The sequence below is a fragment of the Mytilus trossulus genome, unplaced genomic scaffold (genome assembly GCF_036588685.1).
Source record: "Mytilus trossulus isolate FHL-02 unplaced genomic scaffold, PNRI_Mtr1.1.1.hap1 h1tg000234l__unscaffolded, whole genome shotgun sequence".
In the NCBI taxonomy this organism is placed as follows: domain Eukaryota; kingdom Metazoa; phylum Mollusca; class Bivalvia; order Mytilida; family Mytilidae; genus Mytilus; species Mytilus trossulus.
Genome location: NW_026963315.1, coordinates 3,796,988 through 3,811,547, shown reverse-complemented (window position 1 = coordinate 3,811,547; position 14,560 = coordinate 3,796,988). Strand labels below are relative to the sequence as shown.

At 31.1% G+C, this 14,560-nt stretch overlaps 1 protein-coding gene across 3 annotated transcripts; it reads right to left on the bottom strand.

The window, feature by feature from the left end:
- Positions 1–6,466: 6,466 nt before the first annotated feature.
- Positions 6,467–14,186, bottom strand: LOC134701282 (uncharacterized). Of its 3 annotated transcripts, none has more exons than XM_063562413.1 (7): positions 14,088–14,186; positions 13,081–13,249; positions 9,507–9,686; positions 8,701–8,846; positions 8,091–8,246; positions 7,385–7,436; positions 6,467–6,701 (listed from the first exon to the last, which is right to left on the bottom strand). In XM_063562413.1, exons 3-7 carry the CDS (start codon positions 9,537–9,539, stop codon positions 6,678–6,680), a joined length of 411 nt encoding a protein of 136 aa, XP_063418483.1. In that variant the 5' UTR covers positions 9,540–9,686; positions 13,081–13,249; positions 14,088–14,186; the 3' UTR covers positions 6,467–6,677. The 3 variants fall into 3 exon arrangements, 2 of the variants coding, with proteins under 2 accessions (XP_063418483.1, XP_063418482.1); XM_063562412.1 differs by having other exon boundaries at positions 13,146–13,249; XR_010104080.1 differs by lacking the exon at positions 14,088–14,186 and having other exon boundaries at positions 8,026–8,246; positions 13,146–13,522.
- Between the last annotated feature and the right edge of the window lie 374 nt (positions 14,187–14,560).

Here is a 14,560-nt window from a genome sequence, read left to right as displayed (position 1 = left end):
AAAAATCTATATGACCTACTTTGTATTTGTTGTTTATACACATGTGCATATGCAACCACAACAGGTAAAATCAATAATCGTAGATAGTGTAGCTTAAATCTATGAAGGTACACAACAGCTCAAAGTCCGACAAAGTTACAAGCAGGTAGGAAAAGTAATATCAATAATGGGTCCTAATTAACTTAATAATGGTCAATATCTGTGCTTGATTTGCATTTGAGCAACACGTCAGATTATCGAAACCAATACCAACCAGGAAAAAAATCCCACTCATAACTATGCATATAAAGAAAATAGTACACACAATTTGATGGCGTTTAAAAATATATTTATATTATTTTGGTAATATTTTGGATATCAAATTTAACCTCAGTACAGAATCATTAGAAGGTTTTTAAAACGTAAAATATAACGATTACTTGGGTGATACACAGGACCTAATAATAATAAGAGTATGCCGTTTGTGAAATTGTTCGGATAACATATGCGTACATTAGATATTTACGTTTATATGTGTTTTACATGCTGTAAACATATATACATTTGAAACCGCACCGTTATTTAAGACGTAGATGTCTGTATAATAAAACAAACGGGTAAAGGAGGGTCACAACTTCATGGTGAATTTCGTAGACTGAACACACCGTCACATTTCAATAACGAACAGTACATTTTGGATGAGAACCTTACTTAACCATGATCAAACATAGTCATCTTTGATAAAAAAAAAAAAAAAAACAAAAAAAAAAAACAACAACAACAAAACAATTTGTACGTGTATTCAGTTTTCAGTGGATTTGACTTACTCTACACTTTTACAATGATACCTTCTTAGAAACCACATTGAAGTTGGTGACACTAAAACTTCATCATAAACTATCACCAAAACATTTACAATAAACAGAGACGGACGGATGAACGGACGTAAAGACTTTTAAATATACACAATGTAATGACCATCTCTGTCGTCGAACAGGGTAACAAAATCAAAGTCATGAATTGAGTATAAGTGCAAACAGTACTTTTTTTCATATTTGTTACAAGAAAACAGGTAAAGCTATAGTATCAAAGTGTACATAAGTTCGATAGTTTCCTCGCTCTTTTGCCAAGTCTGTTTCAAACCGTTCCAATAAACTCTGATATAAAGTGGAGGCTTCCAACGCATTTGTTGGTAAACCAAGTGTCAGACGAAATAAACGTTACTTCTTCAGTATTCCTGTCAGGAGTTGATACAAATGCAGTGATGAATATTTCCATATATTCTAGCCCCATTTCAAAAGAAAACTTTATGCATTTCTCCATTCTGTCACTTTAAAAAGGAGACATTGAAGACCTGTACCATGTGTAAGGTCAAAGAATTTAACGCACACTATATTATTTTGTGCGCACAATATATTTAATTTGTGCGCACAATATATTTAAGTTGTGCGCACAATATATTTAAGTTGTGCGCACAATATATTTAAGTTGTGCACACAATATATTTAAGTTGTGCGCACAATATATTATATTGTGCGCACACTTTATTATATTGTGCGCACACTATATTATTTTGTGCGCACAATTTATTTAAGTTGTGCGCACACTATATATTTTTTTCTTTGCATGTCCCTAGCAGGGCTCCGTACCAATGAGACGTATTCTTAGATGGCAACCAATTCCAAGCTATGGAATACAGGCCTCTATATTGGAATTTTATTACAGATTGATTTGGAGTTCAAGTGGTTGTGAGCGTGCAATCCTTCCCTTAACCTGACAACATTTGACTTTGATGTTACAACTAAATAGCAGTTGAACATTGTATGACCCATTGTATTGGCATAAAACCCAGAAAACAACTTACATATGAAAAAAGAGTAGCAATGTAGGAGGAAGACAAAGGCACTGAAAACTAGTTCAAAACAGAAAACATGTACCGATGATATTTTTCATAAAGCATTTATAAGTAGACGTCACCTGGGTTTTTGGCAGTTAAATAACATTGTCCTCTTTCATTATTCACACTAGCGGCATGATGAGCCCAGTACAGTTTTTTTTTATAACAGCATATTTATATAAATGTTGTTTTCTTATTTTATTTAAAAGAAAATACAATAAAAAGAACCAAGGTATGGAGTTTTCTTGATGTGCAGTAACATTTGTAAGCCTATAAATTGATGTATACATATTTCATACTCCAATAAACTTTATTTATGCTTATCGTTTTTATTGTATCTTTGGCAGTATAACTGTCTAATAGTGTTGCCAATTAAGAATGAGATTTGGTATGAGACAAAAAGGTGTGGTAGTTTCGTCAGTAAATATTATTTACCAGTCTCGCATATTTTAAAACAAACAATAAACCAGAGCAGTCAAAGGTTGATGCCAAGTAATAGGTAAATGGAAGAAAAGAAGATAAATAGTTCTACTGAGGTACATGTAAAAAGTATGTTCACAAGATTTTTCAACGGACTCGAAAGATGTGGGACAGAATTCAAAATGATTTGAAGAACACTGGTGATGGTATAAAACCTATATATATTGTTCATATATCAACGAGACACATTTATTCAATGGGTATAAACCCTGTATATCTTGCATACACCAATGAGACACATCTATTCGATGGGTATCAACCCTATATATTGTTCATACACCAATGAGACACAGTTATTCGATGGATATATACCCTAAATAACGTACATTTACCAATGAGACACATTTATTCGATGGGTATATACCCTGTAAAACGTTTATACATCAATGAGACACTTATTCAATGGGTATAAAACCCTATATATAACGTACAAAAACCAATGAGACACAGTTATTCGACGGGTATAAACCTATATAACGTACATTAACCAATGAGACACATTTTTTAATGGGTATAAACCCTATATATCGTTCATACACCTAAAAGACACAGTTATTCGATGGATATATACCCTATAAAACGTTTATACATCAATGAGACAGTTATTCAATGGTTATAAAACCCTATATAACGTACAAAAACCAATGAGACACATTTATTTAATGGATATAAACCCTATATATCGTTCATACACCAATAAGACACAGTTATTCGATAGATATATACCCTATAAAACGTTATATACCACTGAGACACATTTATTCGAGATATATACCCTATAAAACGTTTATACATCAATGAGACACCTATTCAATGGGTATAAAACCCTATATTTAACGTACATACACCAATGATACACATTTATTTGATGTGTTTATACCCTATCAAACTTTCATACACCAATGAGACTGTTATTCGATGGGTATAAATAAAACTTTCATACATCAAAGAGACAGTTATTCAATGGGTATATACCCTAAGCAACGTCCATTCACCAATGATACACATTTATTCGATGTGTTTGAACCCTACAAAACTTTCATACACCAATAAGACAGTTTTTCGATGGGTGTATATCCTATAAAACGATTATTCATCAATGAGACATGGTCATTTGATGGATATGTTCCATATAAAACGTTAATACACCAATAAGACATCAACGACCCAGACCTACCGTGCACTCCACCACATACATAGCCCGCAAGAATAGAATCCTAAGAGGCAATGCAAGCAGACATCTTGGCAGAACGGTCTGATAATCTGTACTAGCCACAACATGGCAGTCAGAGTATGATGAAAGCCAAATGACACAGACCCAAATCTGCAAATAGGTATATCAGTCCCCAATATCCAGAGAGGATAGCTGGACATTAAAACACACATACCATCAAGACAGTTATTATATAGGTATAAACCCTATATACCAATCAGACAGTTATTCATTGGGTATAAAGCCTATATAAGGTTGATATACCAATGAGACACAGATATTCGATGGGTATAAACCCAATATAACATTCATACAACAATGAGACAACCTTTTCTCCACTATTTCTTCGTCTGTGGAATCCTTTCAGATTTTACCCCAACACTGTTTTGTATACATGAAGGGTGATAGCATATTTTTTGTTTTGAAAGGGAAGCAACTCCTTACTTTCCCCATAAGGTAACTAACCCTATATTTTTTAGGACAACCTATATCAAATATACCTAGTCACCATGTACCGGTAGTCTATAGGGGTAAGATAAAATGTTCATACACCAGTGAGACAGAGTTATTTGATTGGTATAAACTCTATACACCGTTTAAACACCAATGAGTTACAGATACAGTAATTTTTTTAGCCCTTTATAGCTGGTTGTTTACTTTGAGCCAAGGCTCCATGTTGAAGGCCATACCTTGACCTATAATGGTTTACTTTTATAAATTGTTATTTAGATGGAAAGTGGTCTCATTGGCATTTATACCACATCTTCCTAAATCTATTAAAAGGGTATAAACAATTCATAGGAATAAAAAAGAGAAAACATTTTAAGCTTATGACAAAGTTCAACCTTACAATGACAGCAAACATCCTTGTTTAAAGCTTCAATTTAAATGCACATATACCATGACTATGTCTTGTAACGGAAGTTTTCATATACTAAAATCTATATAATTGAATATGAATGAATAAGTTTATTTGGAAAAATAAATTTACATGCCATTGCAATCAAAACATATATTACATATATGACACAATAATAAATAGCAGAAAACAACATAAATGATACAATGTTAAGTAATAATTTGACATCTTGTTTTCCATGCTGAATTAAGATAATTACATAATTTCATAGTCAAGTGTTTTAAAGTCATAAGAAACGAGTGACCGGTGAAAAATAATGTTCTTCCAATTCTTAAACCAATGCATACAAACATCATAAACTTAGTCTTCTGTGCTCGAATTTATCATTTTTTTCGTGTAAATTTCGTATAATCGTCAATTTTTTTTTTCAATCGGTCAGTGTTGTGAAAATATGGCAGGTAATTAAAGTTCGTGTTTTGAAGCCGAAGTTTAACGATTGTCACCTGTTTGTCAACAATTGACGAAAAATAAACAAAAAAGCATGGAAATTGAGCACTTGTTTAACATGTAAATTCAGATAAAAGTTTATTTTAAGGACATCCATGCGTATTGCGGTCACCGGATTTTTACGAGATGGGTCACACTGAGGTCACCTTGCATACGGAAAATATATCGGGGGAATTGCTTGCTGGAAGGAAGCAATTCAAATAAAGAAAACTTCTTCTAAATATGAATAAATTAAAGAATTTTCTTCAGAAAAAAGTATATGTACATAAGTTTTACAATGAAAACTATCCATTGAGTTATAAAAAACATATGCATTATTTTTTTTTGATTTGAGGTTTCTTATGACTTTAACAAATATATTTTCAAATATAATATAATGAAAACATAAGTCATATATGTTATCAATTATTGAGTTCCAAACAAGTTTTTTTGTGATAAATTAGAGCATCATTTTTAGCTATTAAGGATTAATATTTTAATTTTATAGCCAAGAGTTTTAACAATTATATTTTCAATAATAATATAATGAAAAAATATATCAAAGATATGTTATCAATTACTGAGTTCAAAAAAAGTTTTGTGAGATAAATATGAACATCATTTTTAGGATTAATATTTGCAAATAAACTAGAGGCTCTTAAGAGCCAGTGTCGCTCACCTTGGTCTATGTGCATATCATAAACGTAGGACACAGATGAATTCATGAGAAAATTGTGTTTTGGTGATGTGTTTATAGATCTTACTTTACTGAACATTTTTGCTGCTGACTATATCTATAATGAACTTGTCCCAGGAGTTAACTCATTTTGTAATAATTGACAAAATTGATGGAAATTGTTAAAAATGGACAATAAAGGGAAATACAAAAAAGTCATAGGATCAAAATGGTCAATTACCCCCTTAAGGAGTTATTGCCCTTTATTGTCAATTTTTAACAATTTTCATAAATTTTGTCAATTTTGTCAAGGGGACAATTGACCATTTTGGTCATGTTGACTTTTTTGTAGATCTTACTTTGCTGAACATTATTGCTGTTTACAGTTTATCTCTATCTATAATAATATTCAAGATAATAACCAAAAACGGAAAAATTTCCTTAAAATTACCAATTCAGGGGCAGCAACCCAACAAAGGGTTGTCTGCTTTATCTGAAAATTTCTTAGCAGATAGATCTTAATCTGATAAACAATTTTACCCCTTTTCAGATTTGCTCTACATGCTTTGGTTTCAGAAATACAAGTTAAAATCTACATTTTACCCCTATGTTCTATCTTTAGCAGTGGCGGCCATCCGTTTGGTTTGCCCTGTCACCAGACACATTTTTGAAACTAGATAACCCAATGATGGTTGTGGCTAAGTTTGGTTAAATTTTGCCCAGTAGTTTTAGAGGGAAAGATTTTTATTAAAGTTAATGACGACGGCTACAAGTGATGAGAAAAGCTCAATTGGCCCTTTAGGCCACGTGAGCTAAAAAGTTGATATAAAGAGATTATATATCATAAAAAATTTTTAAAATATATATATATGCCACTTTAAATATAGATTTAGTCAACAGGTTTTGCAACAAATATCTACAGATAAACGTTTTTTGAAGAAGAAAAAAATGAAAATGGATGTCACAATGATATGCAGTGATCAACATGGAATGATATAAAGTTGTCAACATGAGATGATTGACAGTGGTCAGCTGGTTTATGTCTCGTGAGAACCAGTTCAGCCATGAGCTTGTTTACTTCTTCTTTTTAACATAGAACTTGTATATAAACCTAAAATTAATAAGAACAAAATGTTAAATCGTTTGAATCAGTTTGAAAACTTTTTCACTATAATTCAATTTATATACCAATTTCACATTTCAACATGTATTCCTTTTAATCTTCATGAATGATACTAGAAGTTTACAGGTCAACAGAATTTTCTTATATTGAAATTTCATCTGAAATCAGTACTCTGTGGACCATGACAATGCCCTTTTAAGGTGGTACATAACACAACAGGGAGATAACTCTGTTAAATCTGCTGAATGTTTAAATCACTATTTATTGTTGTTAAATATTAAGCTTTTGAATGATCAAATTTTATGTGTGTCAAACTGCTGTAAATCTATTGAGTTTTTTCCAATAAATTGTGTGGTTCACGTTTTTTTTAAATTTTTATATTTTGGTCAAAGGTTCAAAGTAAACATTTTGTCAAAATTTAAAGAAAATCAAACAAGCCAAATCAATTTTAGCCAAGGGCTTTGGTACCACCTTAATATAATATTTCATCACCAGTAGAACTGTAAAACAAAAAGTGTGGCATACTGTTCAAAGAAGAAATCAAGTTTTGGCTATTTACAACAAAAACAAAATACGCAATATTTGTATAACTTGTGTTTCTTCTCATTTTAGTGTTCATTTGTAGTGATCTGAGTCAGCATTATTTAATATATGTTTGTTCTTTCACTTACATCGAAATCCATATCCAGGTCTTTAACCTGCAAATTTGTGTAGTATTCAATGCTGAAATAAAAAAAAAATATTATAAGTATGCAATGTTAAATAAATTGAAGGTACCACAATGCAAAATACTGTTCCAATAGTCTAAGACTTATCTCTAAATGGTGTACATAAAAATAAACTTACATTCATCAAAAATATAGAAAAAACTTATAGAAATATTTTGGTAAAATTTCCATAGAAATGAAGTACTTAGAAATATTTTGGTAAAATTTCCATAGAAATGAAGTACTAAGTATTGAAAATTTTATATTTGGGTAAATTAGACTGGATAAAGGGAGAGTTTTTTAACGAGAGCTAGGTAGTTTTAATCTTTTCTGTTAAAACTCTCCTTTTTGCAGGCAATCACATCAACATGGTAAATCATCCTGCAAGCTAAAGGTTGCTGCAGTGACACCCATGCATTTATCATGAACCAACTGTCCACAAATGGTACATTCCACCTAGCCTGGGGTTATAACCTTGTGATTGCTGTCCATAAAACAGCATAACTGAAGGCCAAAAAGCGCACAATCCGCAATACTGATTCCATAAGGTCCCAATGAGCAGACATCTGGAACCTCATTGTAGATAGAGTTGACTATGTTTGTACCTGTTATTTGTACAATAGTTAGCTGATTGCAGGATGAAGTGAGGCCTACACCTTTTATATCTTACATATGTCTTGGCTTGGTAGGCATCAAAACCAAGTGTAAAGATGATAGTCTAGCTGAGAATGTTAATGGTGGCACAATCAGCTGCTGTACTGCTGGTATTTTTTGCAGTGCTGTTGTATTGGACATGAAAACAATGGGAAACAACAATGGGAAACAGCTGAAACAAAAATAACAAAGCTATAGTTAATATACATAGGTAGCAAAATTAAAAACAGAATACTTGGTCTACTATTTCATGCATTGATCATCAAAAAAAGTTGACCAGTAATCATATACAGAACAGAACTATAACTATTTGCTTTAAGGAAATATGTGCATTTTTTATTCATTATTTTGTACATAAATCAGGCTGTAAGTTTTCTTGTTTGAATGGTTTTAGATTTGTCATTTTGGAGCTTTTATAGCCCATTATGCAATATGGACTGTACTTAATGTTGAAGATTTGGCTGGGACCTGTAGTTGTTAAATAATGTGTGTTAAATAAATGTGTAATTTTGTCTTTTGTGGAGCGTAATCTCATTGGAAATCGTACTACATTTCCTCATTTTCATATTAATATAATTTTTAAACATTTAAATCATAAAAAATATTTTGAGAAACTTTATACTTACTTCGGGTCCCTGTATGGATATTGAATAGTCGAGACCAGCTCTTTTCTGCATCCATACTCTACTTCCTCTGCTGTTGAGGCTGCAATCACCTGCTGCAGGGTAGATTTAACCCACAGGTCAGTTTTCTCTTTGAATTCTTCTACAATCTTAAGAGAAATATTACAAGAATACCATTAGAATAAATATACCTTTCTATAGGCAAAAAAAAAGAATTAACATTGCCAAGCATAGATAACCCCTTAATGGTAACCTGTGATTTACATAATTTTTTTATGCATATCCTTTTGGTTTACATTTGTATACTTATGTGCTACTCTTTTATCATACTACATTATAGTGAAATTGATTGAAGCACCAGATTGTGATCATATGAATGGTTTGTGAATTGCAATTATAAATATTTTTAAATAAACAGGTCTTAATGTTGAATTTTATACTTGCTTTATATTGATTTAACAATTTAAGAGAACTGTTTAACAAAATAACGTTTCCAGTCATAAGATTTATGAAGGAGCAACAATTCTGAAATTAAATTTTTAACTAAAACGTTTGTAAATTAGTTTTCAAACAGATTTTTAACATCCTACTAATCAATCTAAATTTTGATTTGACAATCAATTAAAAAAGTTTCTTTCATTTGAATAAAGAGTAATAATAATGGTGCTTTATACCTTGATTAAAGTACAACTCAATCTAAAATTTGTAATCCTTTATCTTCCATGCAATTACTTTGTACACAAAAAGAGTCAACAATGAATCTTTTGAAGGGAAAGGAAAAATAAAAAAAATATATATTGTATTCTTACATATTTTGGAAATGATACCATATTATCCACCATTTCAACACTTCAGCCAGCTTCAGTACCACAGCCGTATCTTCATTTCTATAGAGGATAATGGACACTGCATTATAAATGCAACTTTCATTTGCTGTGAACTGGTAAGCTGTTCATTCCCCTATGGAAAGTGGTATACAGTCTTTATACCTAAAAAAACCAAAAAAAACCATCTCTAATATTACCCGATTTCAAAAGAATATTAACTATAAACAAAGTAAAATAAACAAGGATGTAGTTCTAATCTTAATGCATGATTTAATGTAGGCTATGAAAAATTATTTTAAAATCTGCAGTTACATGTATGTTATCAACTCAAATTATATGCCTACTAGATGAAGGGATGGATGCACATACGAACAAATGAACAGACAGACGAACGAACAGACGGATGGAAGGACGCACAGACCAGAAAACATAATGCCCCTCTACTATCGTAGGTGGGACATAAAAACATTTCAGACATGTTTCCTTTAATATATTTGTAATTTATGATGTCATCCTGAACATGCATGAATTTTTTCAATCAATCAATCATTTTGTTTTGTGTTAATGGTATTTTTTTTGCATGTACCCAACATTTATGTTTTTACTGGCCAATTTACAGCTTCTTTTTTCTGTACAGTGAACTTAACTTAAAGATGAAGGCCATGACAGTAGCCTCTATGTGTTTTTTGTTTAAAATAAACTTCAATTTGTGCATTCTAAAATATTCAATGTTATTTTTTACCTCTTCCATGAAAATTGAGTGTATATTTTCTCTTTTCTTTTATTTTATAAAATATCCTTCAATCTTAAAATGTTTTCAGTGCATCTACTTTTATATAAAAAGAACACACATATTTGGTAATAAAAACAAAAACATAATAAAAAATTTGTAAGGGTTCCGCGGAACCCAGTGTCTAGCCTACTTTTGCTGTAAATTGCAAGCTCAACAAAATTGAGGGAACAAATCAATAAAAATATTCCGTTTGATACTATCTTTTGATTGTAAGAAGCTTCTGTCCAAGTTTGGTAAAAATCCAGGATAGTTTATGAATCTAATAAATGTTTTAAAAACTTTAACTGCAGACTGGATGTAATGTTAACTGGAAGAAAAACTAAGTCCATTTATAAGTAAAATACAGATACACAGCAGGGCTTCCAAAACGGTCATATATTCCGGTCATTTGTATAATGTCCGGTAAAAGACCGGCTGGGAAAAGCATGAAACGGTCATATACTTTTTAGTTTTCAAGGCTTTTTCGGTCATTTTAATATAATTCACGATCTTTTTGACCCAACATTTTGCCTTTAACAGCCATACATTTCCGGTCATAAAAGTGACATGTTGATTAATTACTATCAAAACAACCCTTACTTCAATACTTTCTAATTTTAATCACGGCTAATTAGTTGTTGGACAGCTGAAAACTACCTGTTCAGGTGACAGGTAAACTAATTTTAGTACCGGACATCGTATAAATTAATCTGTCCATTCACAATTACTTTCGTACATTTCAGCGGTTTGTATCTAATTGATTTAGTCCAAAAGATCAAATTTATAATAAATTCATTCATAAACTTGATTTCTTGAAACATTTAAAAAGGTTTTACATGAAAAAATCGTCAGAACTACGTTGTATGAACAAGAACACGTGTGCGCATGTGCAGAGGTGGGAAATTCAATTATGCATCCTACATTTCTTCAAAATTCTAAAACTATCATTGATACCTGTACCTAATGTTCATTTAAAGTATTTTGTTGAAGAAATAACGTGGAAAGAGCTTCTTTGCTCAGTCGTGCTATGAAACGTACACGGATTTTACGTATCTGTTTATGGTCCATGTTTTACCATTGTCAAGTCAACATCCGGTTTTGAAAAATGTGACTTTAAAAACGAAAATAAAGTTCTTGACAACGTCATTATGCACAATTAAAGAGTCTAATGCAGATATGAGCACGCTGATGTGCACACTTTGAATGATGCAATGCCAATTTTAACAGTTTATGTCAGAACATCAAATTCATATCAAAGTAAAGTTTAATATTGTTTTTAATCTAATGTCAATCATTGGGATGGCCATCTGATTACCATAATTGCCTTTTGTGACTTAGTCTTGGGGATTAAAATTCGGATCAGATATAAAATGTCCGGCTGGCTCAGAAAAATTTTGGAAGCCCTGATACACAGGTACAAAATATTAACAAAATTTCCTTCTAGATACTAGCTTTTGATCATAAACAAGCTTCTGTCCAAGTTTGGTACAAATAAAATTAAAAATAGTATAAGAAAGTTATCAAAATTTTTAAAAATTTAACCACAGAGTGAATGTGTTGCTGGCAGAAAATCTAAGTCAATTTAAAGTAGATTACGGAAAAAATGGATTTATCGTTTTACAAAATTTACTTTTGGATACTATCTTATGATCATAAACAAGCTTCTGTCCAAGTTTGGTACAAACCAAGGATAGTTTAAGAAAGTTATTAAAATTTAAAAAACTTTAACCACAGAGTGAATGTAATGTTTTCCCGCAGAAAAACTAAGTCCATTTATAAGTAAAATACGGAAACAATGGAATTTCATTTTCACAAAATTTCCTTCTGATACTATCTTATGATCATAAACAAGCTTCTGTCCAAGTTTGGTACAAATAAAATTAAAAATAGTATAAGAAAGTTATCAAAATTTTTAAAAATTTAACCACAGAGTGAATGTGTTGCTGGCAGAAAATCTAAGTCAATTTAAAGTAGAATATGGAAAAAATGGATTTATCGTTTTACAAAATTTACTTTTGGATACTATCTTATGATCATAAAAAAGCTTCTGTACAAGTTTGGTACAAACCAAGGATAGTTTAAGAAAGTTATTAAAATTTAAAAAACTTTAACCACAGAGTGAATGTAATGTTTTCCCGCAGAAAAACTAAGTCCATTTATAAGTAAAATACGGAAAAAATGGAATTTCATTTTCACAAAATTTACTTCTGGATCCTATCTTATGATCATAAACAAGCTTCTGTCCAAGTTTGGTAGAAATCCAGTTTGGTTTAAGAAAGTAATTAAAATTTCAAAAACTTTAACCACAGAGTGAATATTTGTGGACGCCGCCGCCGACAAAGACGACGACGGAATGTAGGATCGCTTAGTCTCGCTTTTTCGACTAAAGTCGAAGGCTCGACAAAAATAATACTTAATATCTCCTGTTGCTGTAACAGTTAAAGACTTCTTTAAAAATAATTTGACAGTTCATTAGATTTTCTGTATCATGTTGTTAACCAAGCTTTAAACAATTAGGTATGCTCTGAGTAGTTATCAATTATTAAATAAACTTATTCTAAAAGGATAAAAATTTAACACTTAAGGAGGCTCGCGGGTACAAAAATTTATACGTGAAAAGGATATACATTATAATTTCTTATTATTGTCATTTGATGAACTTTGGTCAACCACATTCAAAATTGTATGTGAGCAAATCAGTATGTTTTAACACGTCGTGTGTCATATAGCGTAACAACAATTCAGATCAAAATTTTAAATTGTCGTTTGGTACCGACTACTTACATTTAAGATGACATTAGGGAACCAATCTGTTTAGAAATACTCCTTTATTGTGATACAATATATACCTTCTGAATAAACATTCGGCTATATGATGAGGTAACAGCTTCACAACATCATCTTAGGGTATTACCAAATTCCCTTCAAGATCACGATCTATCCTTCCATCTAACTGTAAACCCCAAAAAAAAAGAAAATTAATTAAAGTATGACCAGGTTAACTTTAAAGATAATCAAGGGGTCGTCATCACGAAATTTCTATGAAATTGGGTTTGAATTATTAAACTATGATCTCATCTGAAATATTCAATAAAACCGATCATGTTTCGCTAAGAAATGTAACGACTGTTCTTGGTTAGGAGAAAAAATAAAATTTTATTTTTTACACTATTAGTTATAACTTTATGATATGGTACAAAATTTAATAAAAATAAATTGATAAGGTTTGGCCCCAGATGACTTTTAAAATATCTATTTCATTGAAAAAGGTCCAAATAATCTCCCTTTGATGCAAAAATGCATTTTTTGGCAATAAAACTGAAATATCTTTTTTTTAACTCATGGGTGACCTATATTTTTTATTATTGTTTTCAAATAAGCTGTACACAAACCAAATAATTTAAAAATTTAAGAGATTTATGTAATTAATTTCTTTTTTTATTTCGATATTACCTCTATTTCTCCTATTAGTACAACAGAAAAAAAGGACAAATCCAGTGTAATTCATTGGTTGTCTTCTGATAACATATTTGTATATTGTTTTGTACAGGAATTTTATGTTTATCATTTGTCATTTCAGGGACTTTCATGGCTGGATAAGGGTATGGGTGTTGCTCATTGTTGGATATAGAAAAGTGAACTATAGTTGTTAACTACTATATCATTTGGTCTCTTTTAAATATATACAATGAATAACTTTAATTATTTGTGAAAAAATAAAAGTTCCTTAACCTAAACAGACATAAAAAACAACCTGTAATGAATTATCTTCATATCGAACATGTGTTTACCCCTCTGGTTCTTGCCCTTTCTCCTGTCCTGTCTTGAAAAATTATGCCCCCTTGTTCTTTATCGGTCTCCTGCATTTCCTTGTCCCCTTCTCATATTTTTTTAAGGCTCTATTGGATCATGGTTGACAGTTTCTACACATTCTTCTTCAGTACCATTTATATACTAAAAGATATTCAATAGCAATTTGCATTACGACTGATTGATGCGACTACAAAAGTTGATGGTGTAAAAGATGAGTAAAATAATGAGTATTATTTGTAACACTGTCTATCAAAAGATTATGCCCATGGAATAGACCAATTCTGAAAGAACAATTAAACCCAAAGAGCCTGTATCTTAAAAAGAAATATGTAAATATCATAAATATAGGCAAAACATTACAAAGGATTAAATACCAAAGGGAAAAGATATGGGTCATTATGCTGATGTTTTCTAGGCCAAAGTCTTTCAATCCTAGAATGTATATAAACTG

What these genes read in the sequence shown, in the direction of transcription:
- LOC134701282 (XM_063562413.1), bottom strand. Translation starts at nt 9,539, where the DNA reads ATGGTGGATAATATGGTATCATTTCCAAAATAT. An exon ending in TGGTATCATTTCCAAAATAT is followed by an intron (nt 8,847 to 9,506) that starts GTAAGAATACAA and finishes ATTTCTCTTAAG; the next exon opens with ATTGTAGAAGAATTCAAAGA. An exon ending in TATCCATACAGGGACCCGAA is followed by an intron (nt 8,247 to 8,700) that starts GTAAGTATAAAG and finishes TTTTTGTTTCAG; the next exon opens with CTGTTTCCCATTGTTGTTTC.